This window comes from Protopterus annectens, chromosome 1.part0, assembly GCF_019279795.1.
Source record: "Protopterus annectens isolate FY-2018-M chromosome 1.part0, PAN1.0, whole genome shotgun sequence".
In the NCBI taxonomy this organism is placed as follows: Eukaryota; Metazoa; Chordata; order Ceratodontiformes; family Protopteridae; genus Protopterus; species Protopterus annectens.
The window spans coordinates 1,191,770,469-1,191,798,268 of NC_056725.1; the positions used below are offsets into that span (position 1 = coordinate 1,191,770,469).

Sequence of the window (27,800 nt, forward strand, 5' to 3'; positions counted from 1 at the left end):
TACTTTTATAGAGAAACATAAGTTTATGGTTTTACATATATATATATATATATATATATATCTATATGGTTTGCCGACATAATGTTGAATGCTAAATGGTTGAAACTGAATTGGTTGAACACACTATACTGAATGATCAAAATGTTGAAATAAAATTAGTCTAAACACACAATGTCGAAATTATTAAATTTGCCCATTTCTGCACTGTAGTGTGATATCGAAGTTGATATATTTAAGTAGGGGGGTGTGGGGTGTAGGCGGGGCGTAGCCCCCCTGCAAAATAGTAAAGTTGATCTCATTGCTTTTTCAATTAAATGACTGTAGACATTTTGATAATTCAATGTTATAGGTTGAGATGTTATTTTTCAACCAAACGGTAATATATATATATATATATATATATATATATATATATATATATATATATTTTTTTTTTTTTTAATTGCATGGTGCTATGTTGATGGTATTAAAAACTTTGGTGAATTATTCCTAGCAGTTTTGTACTTTGTATTAGCTCAACTCTATTGACTAATAATATTTTAAGTCACTATAGTTTCATTGTTGGGTTCCTGGAGAGAATGTCATTAGTTTAGTTTTATTTGGATTTAGAATAGTTTATATTATTCAATCCTGTTTTCCATTTTTGTAAAGGAATGCTGTAGGCCATAGCATATGTTTGACTGAAGAGACTGCACCTATTATTGCTAAGTCATCTGCAAACTCGATTAAATTAGGACTTCTTTACACAGGTTATGACGGTGTCAGTAGCTCAAAAGGTAGCACACTTCTCTTTGGTGATGGAGATCAGAACGTTGTGGGCTCTGTTCCAATAGCAACTGCTTGGATTCATTTTTCCAGTACTGACAATGCAGTGCACCATAAGGGTGGGTACTGCACTCCGACATGTGTCATCCTTCCCATGAGACATTAAATTAAGGCACCATCTGCCTGAGTTTCTGGGTCATAGGGCATGCTACCTTACAGCTCAACACTGTATATAAAAATATCCTGTGTACTGAAGTATTTTTTCCATTAGATCACTTGATGCAGTGGAGGTAAGTTGTGCTTTGTGCAGGTGCAATTACGTTTAATGTTTCACTTTGTCTTAACTGTAGTAAAAAATTACATATTTGGCTGTCCACTACGGCTCTTCTGAAGCAGTACAACTCATTCTGAAATCACCACATTGTCAAGGCACAAAGGACAATGGCTTATAGAGAAAAGGACAGTTGCAGTAACTCTGCCTTCTGCCCCAGCTTAGCATGATGACCTTCTTTATGAATTGCTCACAAGCTCTTCATTTGGAGCCATCATTCTGACCACTAACTGATTCTTACTGAGGCATAAATGCTTCTCATCCTTAATCTAGTTATCTTTAAGGACCATTTCTTGAGTGGACACCGATGAATCTAAGGAGTCCAGATACTGTTAAAGTTACTTAAACCATCTGTGGACAAGGCATCTTACATTTAAATACAAAACATGAAAAACAAAGCCATCCTCATTATTTAAGTTTGAAAGATACTATTTTAAAGCAGATATGTCTTTATTGCTAACTTGGCCACATACCTGACACTTACCAAAACTAACTAGAAGAACTAATGAGTAGTAATCATGTGAACAGTTACTACACAGCATCATAAAACTCTCTTTAAAGCTCGCATCCATGTTTAATCTTGGTCACTTAGTCACATCTTGGCAGCAAGCCAAAAAATCTCTCACACTCAGAAAACTGATTTCATAGAATCTGATGATGAACTCTATAAAGTGAACCAGAAGGACTTATCAGAACACTTTGTACTATCCATATCAAAGTTGGTTGAGCTAAGCTGAAGCAAACCTATTTTGCCCAAAGTGCTGCTGCCCAGTGCAAACCTAGAGAACTAGAATACAGTTTGCAAAGACACAAACACTGTACTGCTGGTTTGTGAATACAAGGTTGAAAGATGTTTTAATAAGTGATCCCTTATTGACACAGAAATCAACACAGCTAGCAACAGCTATTAATATGGCGGCTTTCTTCCAGTTCACAGGTAGCTAAGGAGATTGAGAGTCTGAAATAATATTTTCTGTGAACGCACACACACACAAATAAAATGTTTACATGCTTTAATGTATTATACACCATTTTCAAATCTGCTGTCTGAACTGTTGCTGCAAATTGTATTTCTGTAGCAAAGTGTTGCCTGAGACTGACATTTTCAAGTTACTGTTGGTTAAGTTTTATTGCTAAAGACAGTGTTTGCTTATAACATGATACCCATTTTCACATAAGCATGCTCTGTGTATTTGTTTTCTTTGAACTTGCAACCTTATGATTAGACAGAGATAGGCACTGGGAGAAATAGAGACTATTTTTATTTTTATTAATGATCACTTTTTCTCTAAGGTTCAGTGACCTCATCTGAGTGTATTAAAGTAAGTAAGTGTAAGAGTGCTTCCCAGCTTCCAGTTGGGGTTGGTAGGGCTTGGCCATTCAGAAAACACTTTTGTAAAGATCTGCATAGATATCTTTGAAGAATTTGTTACTCAAGCTAGCAATTCCACAGGATTTCATTAGGGCAACTGTGATCAAAGATGGTTGGTATGATAGATTTAGGGGAGCTATTATTGGGTATAATAAGGCTGGATTTATAATTGTGCTGAGACTGGCCTGTTATATCACTAGTCTTGATATGGCACACCTGCATCAAAAGTCAATAGCACTGGGTCAATAAAGGAAAGAATCTCAGAGAGTGTATGCTGTAATGATGATGGCACTGGTAAATAGCCGGATCTACTATTTGATAAATCAAGAATCTCAGAGAGTGTATGCTGTAATGATGACGGCACTGGTAAATAGCCGGATCTACTATTTGATAAATCAAGAATCTCAGAGCGTGTATGCTGTAATGATGACGGCACTGGTAAATAGCCGGATCTACTATTTGATAAATCAAGAATCTCAGAGAGTGTATGCTGTAATGATGACGGCACTGGTAAATAGCCTGATCTACTATTTGATAAATCAAGAATCTCAGAGAGTGTGTGCTGTAATGATGACGGCACTGGTAAATAGCCGGATCTACTATTTGATAAATCAAGAATCTCAGAGAGTGTATGCTGTAATGATGATGGCACTGGTAAATAGACGGATCTACTATTTGATAAATCAAGAATCTCAGAGAGTGTATGCTGTAATGATGACGGCACTGGTAAATAGCTGGATCTACTATTTGATAAATCAAGAATCTCAGAGAGTGTATGCTGTAATGATGATGGCACTGGTAAATAGCCGGATCTACTATTTGATAAATCAAGAATCTCAGAGAGTGTATGCTGTAATGATGATGGCACTGGTAAATAGCCGGATCTACTATTTGATAAATCAAGAATCTCAGAGAGTGTATGCTGTAATGATGACGGCACTGGTAAATAGCCGGATCTACTATTTGATAAATCAAGAATCTCAGAGAGTGTATGCTGTAATGATGACGGCACTGGTAAATAGACGGATCTACTATTTGATAAATCAAGAATCTCAGAGAGTGTATGCTGTAATGATGACAGCACTGGTAAATAGCCGGATCTACTATTTGATAAATCAAGAATCTCAGAGAGTGTTTGCTGTAATGATGACAGCACTGGTAAATAGCCGGATCTACTATTTGATAAATCAAGAATCTCAGAGAGTGTATGCTGTAATGATGACGGCACTGGTAAATAGCCTGATCTACTATTTGATAAATCAAGAATCTCAGAGAGTGTGTGCTGTAATGATGATGGCACTGGTAAATAGCCGGATCTACTATTTGATAAATCAAGAATCTCAGAGAGTGTATGCTGTAATGATGACGGCACTGGTAAATAGCCGGATCTACTATTTGATAAATCAAGAATCTCAGAGAGTGTGTGCTGTAATGATGACGGCACTGGTAAATAGCCTGATCTACTATTTGATAAATCAAGAATCTCAGAGAGTGTGTGCTGTAATGATGACGGCACTGGTAAACAGCTGGATCTACTATTTGATAAATCAAGAATCTCAGAGAGTGTATGCTGTAATGATGACGGCACTGGTAAATAGCCGGATCTACTATTTGATAAATCAAGAATCTCAGAGCGTGTCTGCTGTAATGATAACGGCACTGGTAAACAGCCGGATCTACTATTTGATAAATCAAGAATCTCAGAGAGTGTATGCTGTAATGATGACGGCACTGGTAAATAGCCTGATCTACTATTTGATAAATCAAGAATCTCAGAGAGTGTATGCTGTAATGATGACGGCACTGGTAAATAGCCGGATCTACTATTTGATAAATCAAGAATCTCAGAGAGTGTATGCTGTAATGATGACGGCACTGGTAAATAGCCGGATCTCCTATTTGATAAATCAAGAATCTCAGAGAGTGTATGCTGTAATGATGACGGCACTGGTAAATAGCCGGATCTACTATTTGATAAATCAAGAATCTCAGAGAGTGTATGCTGTAATGATGACGGCACTGGTAAATAGCCGGATCTACTATTTGATAAATCAAGAATCTCAGAGAGTGTATGCTGTAATGATGACGGCACTGGTAAATAGCCGGATCTACTATTTGATAAATCAAGAATCTCAGAGAGTGTGTGCTGTAATGATGACGGCACTGGTGAATAGCCAGATCTACTATTTGATAAATCAAGAATCTCAGAGAGTGTGTGCTGTAATGATGACGGCACTGGTAAACAGCCGGATCTACTATTTGATAAATCAAGAATCTCAGAGAGTGTATGCTGTAATGATGACGGCACTGGTAAATAGCCGGATCTACTATTTGATAAATCAAGAATCTAAGAGAGTGTCTGCTGTAATGATGACGGCACTGGTAAACAGCCGGATCTACTATTTGATAAATCAAGAATCTCAGAGAGTGTATGCTGTAATGATGACGGCACTGGTAAATAGCCGGATCTACTATTTGATAAATCAAGAATCTCAGAGAGTGTATGCTGTAATGATGACGGCACTGGTAAATAGCCGGATCTACTATTTGATAAATCAAGGATCTCAGAGAGTGTATGCTGTAATGATGATGGCACTGGTAAATAGCCTGATCTACTATTTGATAAATCAAACGTTCTACATTGTTCTAGAGATAAATGCCACCTTCCTGTAGTGTGGTAAAGTTGACAAGACTGCTTGGATGAAAGAGTTCAGGGGTGGGAGAAGCAAAAAAATCAAGATAGCATTCCTCCTTAATAATTTGCTAAGAAATGTTTCTGTTGCAAAGCTCCATAATATTAACATGATTTTTCTGTCAAGGTATCATTTGCAATGCAGAAGAAGGTGAAAGCAATTCTGGACAAAATGTAATCCACTGCCATGTTTGTTTTTTACTGTGTGTAGTATATTTCATTTCTTAATGCTGTATAGTGGCTGTAGAGCACATCTAAGCACTGGTTTCAGTGTTGTTACAGTGCCTTAACCAATTGTGTAGTGACAATAATCTTGTGCTTGATGTTCAGCTATGTTACACAAGACTGGCCTTAGGTGAAATGTATCCCTAGGTGAAGGGACACATGGTACCACCTCCATTGCCCACTCATATTTCCTACCATCACATCATTTCCGCACCATCCAAATTAGCTTTTTTATTTGTTTTGTACGCATCATATTAGTCTTCAATTTTTTTCCTTTAGTCATTCTTCACAACCTAATTAGGCATGATTGCACTGCAATAACTGTGAAGGAAATAACTGAATTAATCCAGGGGTCTGGGGTTATAGGGTCCTCCAGGAACCATGAGATTCTAGATATTCTAAAGTGACTTTCAGAATTTTTCCCCACCTTTTGATTCATTGTTTTCCTCCATCCATTCAACACACACCAACTTGACCAAGAATAACTCTAGATGGAGTTATTGAGTTAAGATAGGGGTCTGGGGAATGCTAGTCTCCCAAAAGAGGCTGAGTTCTATATGTTTTGAAGTGAAGTTTAGATATTTTTCCAAGCTTTTGGTCTAGTGATGCCGTCAATAAAAATTGTAATCTTTCAAAGAAGAACAAAGGTGTGTCCAATTCTTAATGTTCAAAGCTGGCAGAATAGTACTATAAACACACACACACACACTATATATATATATATATATATATATATATATATATATATATATATATATATATATATATATATATAGCCCTCAAAAGTTATCTTGTGTGTACTACTGTGGTTTAGATTGGGATGAATTGTAAGACCCAGGGGCCACAGTCATATTTTTTCAAGTTGTTTCTGTTGTGCAATCACACAGCATGGTTCCTTACCCATACCCCAGAAACAAACCTTCTATATATTGGAATGAAAATAAAAGAACAAGTAGCCATACTAATATATTTCAAACTGTTGCTGTCACTGTCAGATGTATATATACAGCTGTATTCTTACCTTGCCCTCAAAAGATAGCCACCTTTATATACATCTGGTGTTTGAGTGTGATAAGAGGTAAAGATAATGACTACAGTAATGTATTGCATCTTGTTGCTGCTGTCACTTTATAAGCTACAGCAGTACTTTTTGCAAATGTACAAACAAATGGCATAACATTGATTTTTTTTTTCCATTGAGTTTCTTCTCCTATCAAGCCAGATTGGTAACTATGTTAATGGAACCATTCCTCCAAAACATCACACCATTCAAAACACACATCTTCTAAGTTCACTCTGAGGAAAATGGGGAAATTTATTAAACATTTAAAAAGGATGACAGAGAAAGTTGGAATATTTATTCTTCATCACATTCCTTTTGAATGTAGTAAGGTTAATCAGTTTTATCAATGTATTTATAGCCATATTAGTAAATTCACTTATGGGTAAGTTCAAAAGGTGGAAATAAATAAATAAACAAACAATCTCTTGTTAACCATTTATACATCTGTTTTCTACGGACACACAAATACTGAGTGACCATGTAACTACAAGATGCTAATCTCTGTTATTGTAATTTTCCATGCATATATAAGCAAAAAAAAAAAAAAAAAAAACATGAGAAAAAGTGGTTCCTTGTCTGTTGTGCTGTATTCTCATATGTTCAGGAGTCCAGACTCAGTGGTGCAGTACCCTCATGTGACTCTTGATTAGACAAGTCCTCATCCTGTAAGAAAAACGTCATTAGGCTATTTGGAATTGGACCATCCCCATACTGCGGAGGGGGCTCAGTGCCAGGCTGACCCCATTGTACCGTGGTGCTATCTAGATGTATTTTATTTTTATGGCCTACATTCCCTTTTAATAGTCGTTTGGATACCAATACACAGCGATGTACTGATTACATCCTAGATATCCACTGACCTCCTTTGAAGTCCACAGTAGTACATCAATGCATGGCCACCTTATTCTCACCAGAGAGCAATGTCGCAGTCGATGAAATGCCTTCACCACACACACACACACACACACACACACACACACACACACACACACACACACACACACACACACACACACACACACACACACACACACACACACACACACACGCACACACACACACAGTGAGGTAAGCCAGCTATCAGCTGCTTATGTTTACTTCATGACCAGTTGCCTGGCTTCCAATGCACCTACCAGCAGAAAAGGTAAGTGCATGACCCAAAAGAGATAGCTAGTTTATGGGTAGCTGTATGCCCAGGTTTGTAATTGCTGATAGCAAAGCATCTTTGATGTTTGCCTTATTTGTTTCCATGAAGAGATGCTTTCGTTTGTATAAAACAAAACAAAAACATTTGTTTTGCTTCACAGTGCTTATCACCGCAAAGAATTAGGTTTATAGGTTCATAGGTTCATACTAGGCTATCTGCCCTGGGGCATTTATGAGCTTAGCCCGATTGTGTTTGGCTTACGCCACCCCTTGATTTGAGTATACTGTGCCCTTTTTAAAGTTTAGTTTACTGTGCCTCTGTCTAATAGTGACATGGAAGTAATCCCTGGGACAAACCTACGATCCCCCATCCACTCATCAAGATTCTTCTTGAAGAGAGTCAGTGAGGTGCTCTGCCTAACCTGAATTGGAATTCTATTCCAGAGTGAAGGGAGCCTCTGGGTTATGAATCTGTCTCTCCAGCATGTTCTATTTATTTCTGTGCTGAGGTTCAAGTCCCTCAAGCGCGTGGCTCTAAGGGATTTAGATTTACTGAGGTGGTGCATGTCCATTAATTCTGGGTTGGACATAGCTTTATATGTCAGGCATAGATCGCCTCGAAGTAGGCGGTATGCAACTGAGTAGAGCTGGAGTTTTTTTAACCGAGCAGCATATGGCATCTGTTTGAGTCCCTTGAGCCTCCTGTTGAGGTACATTTGGGGTCTTTCTAATTGCTGCAGGTGTCGGGTAAGGTACATCCCAAAGGGGGCATTGTATTCTATGATGGGCCTGATGAGGGATGAATAAAGGGGCACGATTACCTCTCTTGATCTAGATGTGAATCCTTTCATGATGAGGTGGGCTATGTAGAAGGTCTTTCTAACCACTTTGGCAATGTGGTTGTCAAAGGAGAGATTGCTATCAAACTTGGGTCCCCAGATCCCTAATTACTTTCTCTGTACTTAATGGGTTACCACCTATGTGGTAATTTGTGGGCACATTGTTTTTGCCAAAGGGTATGACTATACACTTTTTGGCATTTAGCTTTAGATCATGGCTCTGGCACCAGTTATCCGTCTCTGCGAGACCTTTTTGAAGGATGTTTGTGTCAGCTGGAGAGTCGATTATGGCACCCAGTTTGCAGTCATCTGCGAATTTGGTGAGCCATAGTCCTCCCACATTGGCCTGTACCTCAGAAAAGTAAATACTGAATAAGAGAGGTCCCAGGACAGAACCTTGTGGGACACCACTTGTGACCAATTTCGAGTCTGACATAGCTCCAGCAACTCTGACTCTGTGGGTTCTGTCTTTGAGCCAGTTTGCGACCCATCTTGTGACATAGGGGTTTATATTTAGGCTGGATAGCTTATCTATGATGCCCGAGTGGGGTATTGTGTCAAATGCCTTTGCGAGGTCCAGATAGGCTGTGTGGACTACCTTCCCTTCATCTATGGCCTTGGTGACTGTTTTGAAGAAGTCAACCAGGTTCAAAAGGCAGGATCTGCCCTTGACGAAGCCAAATTGGGTAGGATCTAGTGTCTGTAGGTCCCCAATGTCTTTGTTTATGAGTTCCATGATGATCCTCTCCATAGCCTTGCAGACTAGGCTAGACAGGCTTATGGGGCGATAGTTTCCAGGGTCCGCAGAGGCGCCAGCTTTGTGGAGTGGGACCACTGTTACTGTATGCCATTCTTTGGGCACATATCCTGTAGTGAGGCTGAGATTGTACAGCAGTTTTACTTGAGGGATTAGTTCTTCTTGGAGTTCATGTAGGACACAAACCGGGATGCCATCTGGTCCCATGGAAGCAGTGTTTTTTGCTTTGGAGAGGGCGGCCTTCACCTGAGCATCAGAGATGTTTGGGAGGCTGCACTGTGCTGGGATAGATACTTGCTCTTTTGGGGGGGGGGGTGGAGAAGTTTGCACTGAACCTGTCTGCCAGGATATTGGCGATATATGTGGGTTCAGTGTATTTTTTGTTGCTTAGAATCAACTCAGAACAAGTCTGGGAGTTGCATCCCAGGTTCCTAACATAACTGAAAAAAGCCTTATGATTGTCTTTAGTGTTCTGTGCAATTTTTTTCTCGAAGCTGGCCTTGGAGGATTTTATGAGGGATCGTAAATTTTTGCTAGTACTGATCAGAGATGCCTTCCCTTTTAGGGATTTTGCTCTATCGTGTAGTAGCTTCCTCCTTCTGTTGTACAGTTTATTTATGGCTGGGGTCCACCAGACTGGACGCCTGCCTTTGGATGATTGGGTCTTGATTTTGTTTGGGATAGCATGATCCATGCATTCCTGGAGATGTCCATAGAATGCGTTTATATAGGATTCTGCAGTTTGGGCCGTAGTTTCCACTGGCCCTGGGGCCTTGAAGGATTCCACTTCAGTTTTGAGAAGTGTGAAGTTCACTTTTGAGAAGTTTTTCACTGTGGTTTTCTGGGCTGGGGGTGGGGTCGGGATATGGATATCCAGTGAAATTAATTTATGGTCTGATCTTACCAATGAGGGATATACTTCTGGTATGGAGCATAGAGTCCCCATGTTGGTAATGATCAGGTCTAGTATGTTTTCCCTTCTTGTGGGAGTGGTGACTAGTTGTTCCATAGCATTTGAGTTTATAAATTCCAGGAACCTTTGGGCTAAGGTGCTGGGGCTTGAGTAATGCTCCCAGTCTATGTTTGGGTAGTTGAAGTCACCCAATATAATGGTGTTCGGAGAGATCTTCATGTTCTCCAATGTTTTCAGGAAAGCCGAGTGGGATTCCTGACTTTGAGAGGGTGGTCTGTAGGATGCTATAAACTGAAAAGCAGTCTTGCCCACTGTCAGTTGCACATGGATGGTCTCCGATACTTCGTGCAATGCCACTAACCTGGAGGTGTGGATATCCTTGATAAATATGGAAACTCCCCCTCCTTTTGTGGTTCGGTCCGGGTTTTGGGGCCGAAAAGCATGATATGAGGTATAACCTGGTAGTGCTGGGGTGCTCTCTGTAGCCTTGAACCAGGTTTCTGTCACTGCACAGATATCAATGTTCTCAATACTGAGGAAAGCTTCGAGTGCATGCATCTTGAGGTTAAGACTTCTGGCATTTAGCAGCATTACCCTTAGTTTCTTGTTCCTTGTGCTGTCTATGGAGGTGGGTTTGACTTTTGAGCCTTGCCTAAAAAAGGCACTATGGGGGTGGCAAAAGCCTTTGCCAATATCCAAAAGCCCAGGGGTGACAGGTGCAAGCCGTCCCTAGCGAAGCAACGTGGCTTGTCGAGCATGTCATCCCAGGCTGACAGACACTGGATCCCCTTTGAATGACACCAAAATTTTAGCCAATTGTTAAAATCGATCATTTTGTCTTTATACTGTGGCATCATTCTAGGTGAGGGTAAGATGCTGCTCAAGGTCAGGGTCATACCGGCCTGGGCTACATGATCAGAGAGCTCCTCTATGTCTCTTTTCATGTAGTCGAGGGAGGTACGTCTCAGGTCATTCACGCCAGCATGTGCAATGACTGAGTCATATTTGTATTTGCTTTGGAGTGACCTGAGTGCTTGCGTTATGTGGCGGATCCTAGCGCATGACAGGCAGCTCACTGTGACCTTCTCTTTATTCAGCCTGGTGAGCGGGACGTCAGTGTGTCTGACAATAGAGTCACCTATTACAAGAGTATCCGGTGTGTTTTTCAGCCTTAAGGGCTGTGACTGCTTGGCACACTGACTTTGTGTGCTATGTGTTGTACGTGTTTTGTTTTGGGGTAGCGTTTGCTTGGATGTCTGCTTTGGAGGTCTCTGTTGCTTAGGTAGATTTTTATTTAGAGCCTCCGAGTATGTTTTTGTGTTTTTATGTGTTTGGTTCGCTGTTGTGGTGGGACTATGTTATACTGGAATTGCGTTGTGTGAGGTTACCTTCTTCTCCTGACTGGTTACACCAGTTTTGAGATAAGAGAGTTCAGCCTCCAATTTGGCTATATTGTTGCATCTCTCACATGTATTTGAACCTGTTTGGAGGAGGAGAGGGTTGTCCGTGTACATGAGACAGTTGTAACATTGCCTCAAAATTCCCAGATTCACCAGCTGGACTGGAGAGGAAACCATTGACTGACCTTTGGACATGCTAGAGTAATATAGGAGACTGAATTAAAACAGACCAATAGGGGACAAGGTAATCGTAGAGAGTATAAGAGTAAGTAGTGCTTATGGTTTATTAGTGCTAACTTGTAAAATTAATTATTTAGACCAATGAGGGGCCTTAGAATGAGAATATGGTGTTTAATTTGAGAGACAGAGCAGTTCTAAGGGAAAAAGTGAAGAGCAGATTTTGTGGAGCCAGGAATGATAAATGAGCCGATACTGTATATGTAGTCAAAGACATTATTGTTATTTTAAATATATCCTCTTGTTAATAGACTGTGTCAATATTAATTTGGCATACAGTTCAGTATCTTTTCATTTGGTGTGAAGCATTAGTTATGTCAGAAACCCCTGCCACCTTCATACTGTTCTTTTTTGGCTTAAATCTCAAGAAAATGTGAGATTTTAGCAGGCACCAGTTTGTGCACCTTAGATATAATTTTAATGATTTTCTTTCATATTTAGCACTTTGTATTAGCTAGAACATGTTGTACAGATTAGCGTGGTTAAAGCAAGATAATCATTGCAATGGTCCTCCTTTGGTATTTGCATTTTAACAGTTTATTCATTTTCATCACCGCAGCAGTATGCTTTCTGAATTCCTCAGATGATTATCTGATATTACAAAGTTTAATGCAGTTTTCTTCCCAGTGTTAATCTGTGAACTCCCATATACAACAGTCTCACAGTTTTTGTTTTTTTCTTAGTTTTGTCATTGTTTATCATAGCTATGAAACTCATAACTTTTCTGGAGACTTGTAATTAAGGTTCAGTAGTTTATTGCAGAATATTTCTAATGTAACTCACTAATGAAGAATGTCAGTTTTATTCTCTCATAGAGATATGAGACTATTTGAAATCCCACATTGAATGATTTTCTGTTTCAGTGACTCATCCTGAAGAATACAACAGTTATATATAAGGAATCGATGATAAGCGTAGATTTCAAGGAGAGGTCACTTTTACAGTAAAGCTACCTTTTCTCTAAACCGCTAGTTTAAACAAGCTATACAAATAAATAAATAAAAAAGAAAAAATCCTTCCCTTGAGGAAAAAAATGAAACTATAAGCTACAAAAGTGATTGTAAGGTGTTAGATAGAGAATATGGCACAATATCAAATCAATCAAGGATGAACATAAATTGAAAATTGCCTCCCTCTTCAAGGACAACCATGAGGTCAGTATGTAGTGTCGGTGAGTCGGAGTAGCTCACTTTCATTTGATGTTGGAAGACCAGAAGACTGTGGGTTCTCTTCCCACTCAAGGAGAATGACTTGCTAACAGTGCAGTGCAGCATTAGGGGGAATGCTACACTCATGAGTGTATCATCCTTTGAAAAAGATATTAAACTGATGTCCCATCTGTTTGAGATGGTAGTAGCTGAGCTGGCTGTAAAAGAGTCCATGGCACCTATTGAAAACAGTATGGGAAGTTCTCAGATGCCCTATATAATTGCCACCTCAGGTCTCCTCTATTACCAGGCCACTAGCCTAGTGGGACTAATCAGTTAGCAATGTATAGATAAAGGCTTTTTCAACTATGTTAGAAACTTTAGGAGCAATATACAATAGTGCACACATCTTATATATTACAAAATCGTCAGCCCCAGAGGGTCCAAATGCAGAGATGATAAGTCAGCAAGCAATGGAGAGAAGTATTGCTGAAATTTAATTTATCCTCAAGTCTGTGAGTACCTTCAGTAGGTGAACCCTGTTTTTACAAAATCTCACTAAGATGACACAGATATACAGACTGTACTTTATATAGCATATATCATGGACAGAAGTAAGTCAAAAATTAAAAAAAGGATAGCTGGATTCACAAGACCCAGGATTAAAAAGTGCCCAATCCTGGTAGTCACACTGGTGCCAGGAGTGGATAAAAATGTCAGGTAGAATCCCCAAAATACAGAAACATTACTACAATGGGGCCAGGCCAGGCCCTGGGGGAGGATGGACCCCTGTTGTAGAAGGAAGTAGCAGTCATCAAAAAATCACAAAAACTGATAGGGCAAAGAAAAGCCATAAAGACAATAAAGTGGACTATTGAGGATAAGAAATACATTATGTATTGTTACTATAATGCAAAATGCCCAGAATTTTCAGACACAAGACACACAAAAAGATTAAGAGAGAAATTAGGGGACAGAAAAATACTTCCACAGATAAAACTGTCAGAAGTTTCAAATAAAAATTTGTGTTCATTAATGCAACATATTTGTGAAAAAACATTATATAGACCAAGAAACTTTGATCTGTTTGGAAAAAGAAGCATCTGAGTAAGTGCAAAAAGATAAAAAATAAAACCTAGACATTTTTAAAGAGTATAAAAAAGAAATATGGACATGGGAAAGAAAGACAGATTTGATATGGTGCAATGTTTATGCAAAGTCAAAAGCCAAATTAATCAACACAAAAAAGACAGCCTCATAGATATTTGAAGAAAAATACAGGGAAAGGCATTCTGATATGGAAAATTTCACAATAAAAAATATTATCATAAAGAATGAATGTAGAAAAGAAGATTAGTAAAGTAGAAGTTAAAAAAAGAAGTTAAAGTTATGAAATGCCTGCAAAGTGAACAATTTGGTGTAGGTCTAACACAGGTTACATCACAGCAAGTTGGAATGAGTCTCCAAATTAAGGAGAAACAGGAAGATCAGGAAACATCTGAAGAAGAAATGTGGACATGGGAAAGAAAAAGATATTTAATATGGTGTAATATTCATGCAAAGGAGAAAGCAAAACTAATCAATAGAAAAAGAGCAGTACTAAAATGTTTGAAGTAAATGCAGTCAAAGGAATATGGATATGGAAAACTTTACAATATAAAAAATAAGAAGACAAAGAGGAAAAGATGAAAAGAAGATTAGTAATGAAGAAGTTAAAGAAATAGGAACTGCGGCTATGGAGTACCTGCAAAGTGAAGGATTCAGTGTAGAAAACATAACTAAGAAAGTACCACAGCAGAATAGAGCAATAGACATCTAAATTAAGGAGAAACCAGTGGAATGGGAAGCAACTGGTCAGTTGCCACATGAAGATATTTTGGAGCCTTCCACAGGAAACCAGTATAAACATTCATTTGAAGCTGGACAGCAAGGGAAGGCACAGGAAATTGTGACAACTCTGACAAAGTCAGTGGTGAGGAGTGATAGGCTAGTGAGATCCCATATGACAGAGCAACGGATGACACAGAATGAAACTGAAAAGTATGCCACAGGAAGATGCTATATAACTTTCTATAGAATGCCCACAGAAAATATAGAACAGAAAAATGTGCCTTCAGTTTAGAAGAAAATGAGCTAAGAGAAGAGCTGCTTGATTTAATAGAGATAGATAGACATTTTAAGATCAATGAAAGAAATAGACTGCAGAAGGTCAATAAAATCCAAAAAGTTAGAAGTTTGATAAAATGAACAGAGTAATTAGGACTGTCCATAGAGATCCATGCGATATAATAGAAGTAAACAGGATATATCACTGTGCAGCTAAATTAATAACAGATAAAATTCTACCACAAGAAAACAGGCTAATAAGGGAAAGGAAGGGGATAAATCAAACACCATCATGGAAGCATTGAATAGGGAAAACTATAAAGCAATTAAGACAAGAAGTATCACTGTTAGAGGAGTATACAAGAGGGAAAAGATCAACAAAAATACTCAGAAAGATAGACATGATAAAAGCAATGCACAGTACTATAACAGATCCGGATCACAAATAATAAACTAAAAATAACAGGACAGGCAGAAAAACTTACAAGATACACAGATAAATGTAAAGGAAAAGTACAAAATACGGAATTTATTGATGGCCAAAAAAGTTTTTTATAGTAAATTGGGAAACAAGGTAAAAGGAATTGAAAGACCATCAAAAAAGAAGAAATAGATCTATTTTGGAGAAGTATTATGAAGATACTGTGGAACATAGCAAAGATGCTAAATGGACAGAAGCAGTAAAAGAAAGAATAAGATGTGCAAAAGTACAGGACATAAAATGGGATGAAAAAAACACGTTCCAATGGACAGACAAATACAATACCAGAAATCAGCAGTTTATTCACAAAAGGATAGAAAAATATCATAAATGCTTTAACTTAATCACCACATTTACATCACCCTTCAGACATCTTTAGATGTTTAATGAAATGGGATGAAGTAACAGCCAGAGAAATTGAAAGAAACTTAAGCATCTAATTGGAAAACCCCAGGCCCAGATGCAGTACCTAACTTCTGGTTAAAAGTATTAATATCTTTGCACAAAGATTTAGCCATAAGTAAGAATTATCCAAACTGACACCAACCTGGCTAACAACAGGAAAAAAACAATGCTCCTACTTAAGGGTGAACCTGCAAGCTACCCTAAAAATTATAGAGCAATAACTTGCCTTCTGACAACGTATAAACTATACACGGGAACTGATGCTGACAGAGTTTATAGTCATTTAAAAGAAAACTCACTTATGGAAATAGAACAAAAGGGAAATTAAAGAAAGTCATATGGAACAAAAAATCATCTGTTGTTAAATAAACTCATACTGGAGAACTGTAAAAAGGGGAGACTCTAAGTATGGCATGGATAGACTACAAAAAACATTTGACAGTATCCCACATACATGGATAAAAGAAATGCTTAAAAATGTATAAGATACATACTACACTGATAGACTGCATTGCAGAGACCACGAAATAGTGGCAAACCACTTTGCAGTTAAGCCACAATAAAGGACAAATTATTATTTCAGGGATAAAATCAAAGGGGGATATTCCAGGGTGACTCTGTGTCACCATTCTTTTGCCTTGCCCTTAAGCCATTAAGCTGTCTATTAGGTCATGGCTATAATTTGGCTCCCAGAAAGCAACAAAGTGTAAAGACTTCTCATCTTCTGTTTGTCAATGATTTAAAACTGTATAGCTCATCAGGTGAGGAACTGAAAGCACAACTTCAAGTAGTCAAAACTTTTTCAGATGATATATGAATGTCATTTGGTCTTGACAAATGTGCAAAAGCAACCTTTAAAGCAGAAAAGCTGCAACACCAAGAAAACAACAGTTTGGTACAAGAATGTGATATAAAAGAACGTGAACAAGAGGGAGTATATAAATATTTAGGAATTGATGAATGTGCAACAATAAAACATGAGCAAACGTGAATAAAATTTACGAAGGAATATTTTAGAAGAATTAAATTAATCCTGAAAACCGTGTTGGCATCTATGAACAAAATTCAAGCTATAAACCAATTTACTGTTCCTGTCCTAACTTACAGTTTTAGCATGATTGACTGGGCCCAAAATGTGTTGGATAGATTAGAAAGAAAAACAAGAAGGATGCTTCATGCTCATCAAATGATTTAAAAAAATCATTGCATACCAAGATTATATATTCCCTATTCTGAAGGAGGTATGGGCCTTCTTGAACCTGATTACATGTATAGATCTGCAATTGTGGGGCTGCATTCATATCTGCTGACCTCAAAAGACCAAAATATAATGAAAGTTTTGAAACATGAGGAGAATAAATCTAAGATTACTTCCCTTCTTAGTCTAGCAGAAGCATATCAGCATCAAGCAGAAATGGAAATCAAACCAGAAGTAGATAAAAATCAGGCAGCAACTGAATATGTCAAAAAACAAAAGAAAGAATATAAGATGAAAGATCAGGTGAGAAGGTAAGACATGTGGAAAATGCATAACTATAGCTGCAAGTATAGAAAACTCCCGCAACAACCTCATGTTGATCAGGACTGAATGTAAGAATAGTTAAGGAGAAGCAAAGTTAAAACAAAACATGATAAGTTAATATTAGTGGTCCAAGAAAGTGGGCTACGTACACATTGGTTTACAAAGTCCATTGAACATATGGGAGAAACAAGTCCTGGTTGTTATATACTAATGGCAAAAGGACTGTATACTGAACGGTATAATAATGTGACAAGATTGTTGCACTGGGAATTGTGCAAACATTATAATATTGAAGTAGCTGAAAAACACTGGAAACATGAGCCACAAAGCATCATAGAAAATGATGATCTACATCACATGGCATCACGGGAAAGCATCATGGGATGCTTTAAAGCAGTGCTTGCATTTACAACTATTCACATCACACACACACACACACACACACACACACACACACACACACACACACACACACACACGCACAGACACAGTTTGGTAGCTGTGATTCAGTGCCAGATGGAGAGACTGCAACAATTCTTGAGTTGTTGTCTCTAAGACTTGAGGCCACAAACCTGTTAGTTTGACTTAATTATGAGAAATCTGTGGAGGCCTTCTACTGTATTCAAACATTTTTGTACTTTCTTTTCCTTTCAGATTCTGAGTGAGGCTAGACAATTTCCTACCATTTATACTCCGTAAGTTAGGATTCAAAGATTTTCCCTTAAGGTACCCATGCATTTGGTATGGGCTTCAAAAATACCAGTATTTACATGTACATTTCTGGTATCAATGCATTAATCCATCTTGACTACAGAGATGCCAGCACAGAGTTCAGTGCTAAGGACCTCATTAGAGTCATTGATAACTTTCAAATCAATCTTAGTGCAGATCACCCTGCTGTCTCTTAGATTGATTCCCTTCCTTGAGGTTCAGCACTGCCATTGGCTACTATATTTTCTGTGCCATTAGCTATGGCTGATTTTGGTATTAGTTTTCAGTGTGCAGTCCCTTACTACACCATCCCCCCATAACATACAATGCATCAATGCCAGCCTCATCTTCACTTCCAGATTTTTGTTGTTGTCGCTCTGGACCTTCAGTTTGTCATACAGGATAGTGGGACCAAAGCTGTTCAGCAGGTTCCACAACAGGCCATTAATTTATTCTCTCATGTCTTTGTCTCCTCTACTTCTAGGCATCCTAAGTACTACAAGCAGAGGTCCTCAGCTCCTTAAACAAAAGAGCATTCAAAAGGGTCTCCTTAAACTAGAGATTGCCAGCATAGTACCTCTTGTTGTATTAGTTCCAAGAAAGACAGATGACCTTTTGCCAGTTTTGAACCTCATCTGCCTTAACACATTCACCTGCATTCAACTAAAAACAGAACATTCAAATTCTAATGGTGCAGTTAGTCCTTCCATGTCTCATAGTAAGTGGTTGGACCTCTGTGCATACATAAAATTTATATAGGAATCCAGGAGGTTACTTGTGGTTCAGAGTTCAGAGATGGACCAATCGTTATTAGTTCCACCCTCTACCAGTTGGTGTTCTCTCAGCTCCCCTGAGTATTTACTAAATATATGCCTATGGTTGTAACACACTTGGGTCTAAAAGGAGTCAAATAATCTCACTAGGTGGACAACTAACACCTAGCTGATCCATCTATAAATAACTTAGTGTTAGTGAGGGTGTCTAATCAAATCATTCCAGTCTGTGGGAATAGCACTGAAGTGCATCTCACCAAACCATGAATGATACAAAAATACAAGCAAAAGATAACTGACTTCAAAAATTGCCTCAGTATGTGATGACATCCATGGGTGTCCAGTGTGGTGACATCCATAGGTGTCCAGTGTGTGTCAGCTTGGTGTGATATGGTCAATAATCCCACCTGCTTGTCTAGGGGCAAACTATGTATTAGCAAAGATGCTTTATACTCCATCTCATTGCCTTTTTTAGGTAGAATCCATGTCCAAAGATCTTCCAACCAAGCGAATAATCATGTCTTTATAAATTTGGTATTGTTGAATGCCAGATACCTGAACAAAAATGTCTGACCTTGAAACATTCCTAACCCTTGATTACATACACATTTGTATTGTTACTTTAGCTTGGTACTGTTGTAATGATGATACTCCCTTTGTGCATGGTTTCAGAGCCTAACACCCATTCAGACCTTCTAGTAAAGAAGGGGGTGTGTCTGCATTTAAACTAAACATCCTAGTGTCAGTGGACAAGACTAATTATCACAACATTGCATTACAGAATCCATTCTGTATCTCACATTGCCCCATGACATGTATCTCAACATGCAAGACTCCCTAACCATTGGACACAACATTATCATCCTGGAGGATTTTAAATACCAGTCCAAAAATATGTCAAGCTGTACCATGCCAAACAAATATGCACAATGGGTCTTTAACTGTCTCTCCAATGAGGTCTTAAGTGCCTTTTCAATATCAGAAACACTAGCTCTGTGCATCCTGACAGCATAATGGGCTACATCCAAGTCAGTATCAAACACAGCCTCACAAACTCTCTTTTAAACCTATTCAGTCTTAGCCTCTCTACTAGACATGTGCCAAAGGCTTGGAGAGTGACCAAAGTGGTACCGCTTCACAAAGTTGGCCCTAACACTGACCCTGAAAATAATAGACTTATTATATACAAAATACTGAAGAATATTATATCATAATAGAACTTAGAAATAATCTCAAAGACAGCCTACATTTTCTGAATCGATTTGGTTTTGAAAAAGGTAGGTCGTGTCTACTAAATCTGGTGGACTTCTTTCATTAGGTAACTAAAGCACTGCTTAAATGACAGACAGTACATGTATACACTGTTATGTCTGGACCTGGCTGAGGCCTTCACTACTCTGGCTGATGTCTGCAGATTCAGCATGGTCATAGAATCTCCAGCAGATACATCGCTATGATATGATATCTGCATAAAATAATATACAACAACCATACCTACTGACTATATCTTAATAATCCTTCAAAGGTATGTACTGTATGTATATATGATTTGCTTCCTCTGCCAATTCTTAAATAATGTGTAACAATTGTAAATACTCACTATATCACAAAGCTCCTTCAACAGATTGTACCTATAACCTAAATCCAGATTGTATAATATGTATTATGCATATACAGTATGTTTTTGATTTCCTCTGATAATCTCTAAATACTGATTTTTTTTGTCTCTTTTCCTGTAACTGCAAGAATTTATAATGTATTCTATTGTTTGTACTGTTGGAGCTTTTCTCCCCGGGCCTCCACTGAAAATGGGTTCTTTGGACACTAACGGACCATCCTGTTAAACAAATGTCAAATAAATAAATAAATAACCTGCAAGAGGCACTAGCTTGTATTAATTCCAGTTGTTAAGACCATGGACTAAAGCTAGAACAGAAAAATCAGTATTGTCCTATTTAGGAAGCATGACCTTCCCTTTAACCCACCACACAGAAGCCTTGTTCTTAAAGCTGACCCCATCATTATCGATCTTGGCATACACATGGGCAATGAACTCTACTTTGGTCACCACATATAAACTATTAGTAGAAAATCCTTCTTTTAGCCCACCTAATCACTAAAAGTATATCATCCAGAGCCAAATAAGTTATTCTCCCATTATTCCTTCCTAATTTGACTCATAATAGGATGTAATGCCCCCTTTGGCATGCATTTGTCCAAGCACTATACATAGCACAAGACACCTCAAACATTGCTGACCAAAAATAAATCCTTATGTATGAGCTCCACCAGCTACTCAGAGCATCTGTACGCTATGCCAGTGTTCTTTGATTTCTCAAGACTCTTATTCAGTAATTGTCTGGCTTATAAGGCAACACAGGACCCGGTGCTGTTAGACCTCTTATGTATTCAAAAATCTAATAATGGCATCACTGCTTGCAATAGGAATGTAAACCTACACCTGTATGATAAAAGAACTTGTTAAATGTAAAAGCCAGTATCAAAGGGCTCTGGCTGACTAACTTTGCAGGTGACTGTAAGCTAGGAGCAGTCGTTGAATCCCCAAATGACATAGCCATCTTGCAGGAAGGTTTGTCCCAAATAAATAACTGGTGCCAACTCATGGACTGAAACTAAATGCCAAAAAAATGCATTATAGTATCATTTGGTCAGTCATCTACACCAGTGAACTACCACATTGACAATATGCTCCTAAGATTTCACCCAGTTGTTCGGGATTTGGGAACCTATGTGGCCAGTGACCAAACTTTTGACCAACATGTGTCTATTGCTGTAAGAAAGTTCTCCTGTATTGCATAAGTTATAAATGCGGGGATTGCGTCAAGAGATCTAGGGATGTCATCATCCCCCTTTACTCAACACTCATTAGGCCAGTCATTGAAAATAATGCTGTTTTAGCATGTATTTGTCCAGATGCATGCAACAACTGGAAAACCCACCAAGATCTGTTCTCTTACTAAAAGGATACAGGGCTTAATTAACACATCCTACATGGGCCAATTCAAAGCCCTGTCATTATACTTGGTGTCCGCAGACTGCTAAGATGTGACCTGCATCTAGCTCACAAGGCATCCTCTAACCCATTACAGATGGCTTTACTAAACATCAGCAAGAAAACAAAAAGAAAGCATCAGAAATGCTTGTTCTAGGGATCTAAACCTCTTCTGCAACAACAACAGGATGGTTTGGAGGGACAGCTATATCTCACAGTGGATGTGACTGCTGTGGAACAGACTCCTCATTCGCATAAATTGAAGTTCATCCATGTCCATATTCAAACACAACTTAGATTTATGGATGGGAAACAGAAAATGTACCCGAGGACTGCCCCCATTCTACTAATGGACAAAGGCAGCTTCTAAATGCTTTATCCAATGTATGGGTTCCCTCAAATTATCTGATATGAACAAAGTTATTCTCATGTTTTGTAATATATAATTATTGACCATAGGATGGGTAAGACCAATCTGCAACCAAATGGCATATTTTATTTCAAGCATAAAAAAAGAAATTTGCTTTGCTTAAAATGACCCACAAGGGCAGCTAGCCTAGTGCATATGAACCTATAAATCTATGAAACAGATACCTTTCCCAGTTGATGTTCTACACCAATCAAATAAGCTTACACTCCATGTTAAGCAAATTAACTCCTTAGCTATAGTAGTACCAACCTCGATGAATAGATGAAGATTGGTACATTTGCCTTAGGCGTGTCTACAGTGATCCTCATGGATGGGAAAAGCAAGTAGTTTGAATATAGGTGACTAGACTTCTAAGTGTGCACTGTAGGATTACCTACTATTAGCCTAAGGTGAGTGGTTAAAATAAGAGGGGTTAGGTGAATAGTACTGCAGCTCAAAGTAGGGGAATTGGAAACATGAATAAGCCAGATGATGTAAAAGTTTAGTAGAGATTTGTTAGCAAGGGGCAGGGAAAAGAAATAAAAGGGAAGAAAGAAACAGATTGCATAGTCTGGTAGAGATGAAACAGAAGGATGCAATGAAGAAGTTAAGATGCTGCTAGGAGAGAGATGATGCTGGTTGTGATGAGGATAGGTTGTGGGAAGAAACATGATGATGTTGAAAACAGTCTGGCCAATATATGACATTGAGATGACACTATTTACAGGTAGTAGCAGACAAAGGTAATGCTAGTGACTGATAACTTAAAACAAATGCTTGAGAAGTGGAGTGAAAGGATGATATAAGATGAACATGAAATACCAGTGGGCAAGGATTCTTGTAGAGAAAGATAAGTGATAACTGGAAGGTGATCTTTAGCAAGCAAACAAAAGAGACCTGGTGGTCCTATGTGAAAGGAATGGAAAATATCATGGAGGGAGGGGGGAGCACGGAGTGATTACCTGATACCGACTAAATATGCAGTGGAGTTATATGCCATTGAGTTGATATAACTGAGTATGATAGGAAATGCCTGAGGAAGTTAGTAACTCAGATCAAAAAGAAGTGAGTCAAGATGGATTGCTGAGGTAATATGAGGGAAGGGCAAGTGATAGTAAAAAATGTGTGAGTAACACTGAAAGAAGATGCAAACAAGGTTAAGTAGACTGTTTCTCTCTTGCTATCTCTCTTCTGTACATTAATGAGAAACATGTCATGACATATAAATACTTACTATGCATAGCAGCTTTGGTGCTGTGCCATTGCTTAAAAAAACGTAAGCTGTTAAAAATGACTTGTGCCTAACATGTCATTTATGCCATTTGCTTTGAAACTAGAGCGTTACTGATAAATGTGGTAATACACCTACAATGGTCTTTCTTATCAAAGCATGTTCAGTACCATCACCATGGTGACATGAAGAGGATTATTACAGGATCATCGCTTTCGGTCACAGATAGGTGCTAGTGTTCTCCAAGGAGTATGTACCAGTCTGCAAAGAAGGTGACAAATAGAATAGTATGGTACATTTCTTTAATCAGAAAGATGTAAGAAATATGTCATATCAGAATGCATGTATATAGTTAATAAATATTGTGCAATACTGCATATTAAATTATGTTACTGGAAATTCTATTATTTTACAGCTAGTAAGGTATACCTCGGAAGGATTACTGCAGCTGGGGCCTCTGGGATCCACAGCCTTTTTACCTGATACAAAATGCCTGGTGGATGATGGGAAAGGAAGAACTCCCACTTTGAAAAAATGTGAAGATGCGGCAAGGCCTACCCAAAGACTCTGGAACTTTACACAGGTATTTCTAAGCTGTACTATAAAACAACTGGTAAATTTCCTAAAATGTATTAATATGGACCTCAGTTGAAAAGAAATAGAAATAATAATTTACTTAGTGGTTGCATATGCTCACAAATACCAGGAATATCACAAAACAAAAAAAGTGGTAACAGTACAATAAATTACTTATATATTACATTACATTTCCTTAATGGCAGAAGAAAATAAGCCTATCTTGTGTGGTCTTTTAAATGCATCTAATATTTTAACTCCCTAGCTCAAGGAGGAATGACATTTTATAGTAAAAATCAGAAATTGGTTAGGTAAGTAATTATTAAAAATTAAGTTTTTATTAAATATCACTTTCCTATTACGTCACTTAAAATTATTAATGAGAGGACTTTTTTTAGGATGCTGCAGAATAGTTCCAGAATGTAACACTCACCAAATTCATGAGGGTGGATTCAAGAAGGTACTATAATGTCTGCACCTGCATATACGCATTCCGTTACCTTTTCCCAATTCAGCAACTGCTCTAATGTGATGTTGCATGGTCCTCTAGCATGAAGATGTACAGCACTATGAAAGAAGGGTTGGCTTTGTGACCATGCTGAATGCTAATGCGGCATTCTGGGAGTGAGATATATACTAATTAGCCGTGTGATCTTTTCCCAGAACTGTATCCAGGAAGGCATTTACACCATTGAGTTATTCAAGAAATTGATTGCCTGTGTAGATCAGCATGGCCATCCCCACCATGACATGGTAATGATCATGGCCAAAAGACCATGTTCAAATACCTGCCTCAAACACGGTGGGATGAGCCAGTAGACCATCAGGGAATATCTTAAGTGCTGTAAAGGCACCGATGGCAGCACAGGGATCATCGGTGGCAGGATGCACTAGGTTACCTGGGAATACTCTTAAGTGCCATAAAAGCACCAATGGCAGTACAGGGATTAGCAGTGGTGGAATGCACTATATTACCAGGAAATACTCTTAAGTGCCATAATGGAACCAACAGATGTATGGTGGTCGATGGGTGGTGGGATGCAATAGACCACCAGGAAATACTCTTAGGTGTCGTAATAGCACCAATGGCAGTACAGAGATCAGGGATGGGGGATGCAATAGCCCACCAAAAAATGCTGTCAAGTTCTGTAATGGCACTGACAGCACAACAAGGACTGGGAGTGAAAGGGATGCACTAAACACTAGGGATTACTGTGATTGGAAGTGTCATAACAGCACCAACATCAGTACAGGGATAAGGGCTGGGGGATGCACAACATCACCATGGATGACTCTTAAAGTGCTGTAACAGAACCGACAGGACAATGGGGATAGGTGAGTGAGGGAAATCAATAGGCACTAGGGATTACTGTGATTGAAAGTGCAATAACACCACCAACAGTAGTACAGGGATGGGGTGAGGGATACCCTAGCCATCAGGACATAATTAATAAGTGCCGTAATTGCACTTAAGGTACTACAAGCAAGGGAAGAAAATGGGAGGACATCCAGGTTAGAGACTGATGTGTGTGTTGAGTGCACTTATGTGTGGAGGGGGAGGGGGGTGACAAGAGGGAGAATACCTCTGCTTTCACAAGCAGCTGTTTACTACCATCATATGCTGATCAAAAATGATCTGCATGATATGGTAGTAAATGTGATTCAGAGACATGCAGATTAGCTGATAATAAGATCTTACCTTGTTGTGGCTAACATAAGCCGCGGTGGTGCAGAGGGAGCGTTGTTGCCTCACAGCAAGAGGTTCTCCTGTTCGATTCTCAGCTGAAGCACATTCTGTGTGGAGTCTGCATGTCCTCCCCGTGGTCGAGTGGCATTTAAAAGACATGTGTGAATGGGCTTGCCTTCGTTGAAGGTTGGGTGTTGGGCTGGCACCACACTGTGGTGACCCCTAACTGGGAAAAGCCGAAAGAAAAACAACAATCTTGTTATGGCTAACATGTCTGTGAACTACAAATGGATTTGTCATGGAAGAAGGGTTTTTTAACTTGAGGTGTATGGTTCATGTTAGGCACTTTAGTGAAGCCTCAGGATGATTCTTAGATGCTTTTATGGAGCTACAGACAACTCAAAGAACACTGAAAAATAGTTCCAAATGGATTATGCATATATTCTTTTTATTTGTATTTCTTGCAGTTAATGCTACATATATCTTATATGTGGGTTTTCTTTTGACTGGATCTATGAACTTCATTTGTACATGAAGAAATGATCCTCAAATGAAATCACAGTGTTTCTGTAAGAGCAACTCTGAAGTATGAGTGTTATGATGTCTGGTAGGGTGGACAACAGACAGAGTGAATTTATCAACAGCTTAAATGTTTTAATAATCCTACAAAGACCTTATAAAACCAGTGAAAACTTTGCCTTATTCACCTGGTTTTCAGCTGTGCTAATTCAGTAGTCATGCACTGTGTGAGACCTCAAAACTTCATTGAGGTTGTATTTCATTTCACAAGTAATTATTTCTTTTAGTTTCTCTGGGGGTGGTCTCTGGCTGTCTTCCATATATTTGGGGGATTATTTAATGGTGTGCCTAAAAGTTCATGAGGTAACAGGTGAGGTTTATGAGGATATACATGCCCCTGCATGATTTTGTCAACATCTTAAGTGTCCCCGTCTAACTGGGTAAGCATCCCTCAGAAAAATCCCTTGTTTTCCACCAGGTGATTCTGAAGCAGTACTTGGGTATCTCCTCTTACCTCTGACATTAGAGAGCTGTCCAGTAATATGGTAGACCCTTTACTTTTCTGGCCCCTAACCAAACACGTCACTGGTGGCATAGGCAGATGAAAGCAGAAGCATTGCTTCACTTCAGTAAGTCAACTCGTTAGACACAATATGGGCCGGATTCACGAAGGCTTGCACAGAGTCTAAGAGTAGAGTAAGACTTCAGACAGCCAACATGTCTGCCGAGCAATCCAGGAACAGCCGGCATGGACGTGCATGAGACCTCTTAAAATGACTCTTGCACGGACAGTGTTAGGATATGCAAATTACCTCATCTGCTGCTGAAAGCTATGTAAATGAGGTAAATTTGCGATCCAGAAAATACTAACCTGTCCGAGGAAGAGTAGTGTTATTTGCAGAAATGTACTCAGTTGTTAACTGAGTACCATTCTGCAAATAGCAAGGATACATCCAGTTGAGGAAGCATGCCAATGGCCAAATATAAGGCCATTGGCATTATTATGTGTTGCAAAATAATAAAAAACAATTTTTTCCCCCAATCTTCGATGTTTAAGTGTAGCACAGTGCCGCGCAAATGTGCGGCGCTCCAAAAAACAGAAAAAAAAGCCTAAAAATGGGCATTTTATTACATATATTCATCTGCCATGCAGGTGAATGGCAGGCTGAAGACAACATGGCTACTGAGTAGAGGTTGCTAAGGGGGGAAGCTCAGTCTAAGAGATGTAACCAAGCATTAGTAGGCAATCCTATGCAAATGAGTATACGGATAGTGAATCCCAATTTTCCCTGCCATGTGAACCATGTCCCTAGAGTGTAAGAGTAGGATTAGGGGAGTAACAGAGTAGAAGATAGGTGACATCATGAAGGGGGTATGTTCCAAAGACTGTAAGCTTATTGGAGCAGAGTGGCATGTGTTTGCTGTGAGTTACTCAAGACTGGAAGAGGCGTGTCTACAGTTGTCTGAACTGAAACCCAG

The 27,800-nt window shown here is 38.8% G+C and overlaps 1 protein-coding gene across 1 annotated transcript in view; it reads left to right on the top strand.

The window, feature by feature from the left end:
* The window catches only part of GALNT9 (polypeptide N-acetylgalactosaminyltransferase 9), a 2,692,403-nt gene that overhangs the window by 2,609,165 nt on the left and 55,438 nt on the right, over positions 1-27,800 (top strand). Inside the window, exon 10 of the mRNA XM_044065518.1 lies at positions 23,955-24,122. Within this exon, the coding sequence (XP_043921453.1) occupies positions 23,955-24,122 (168 nt within the window). The remainder of the gene's footprint in view (positions 1-23,954; positions 24,123-27,800) is intronic.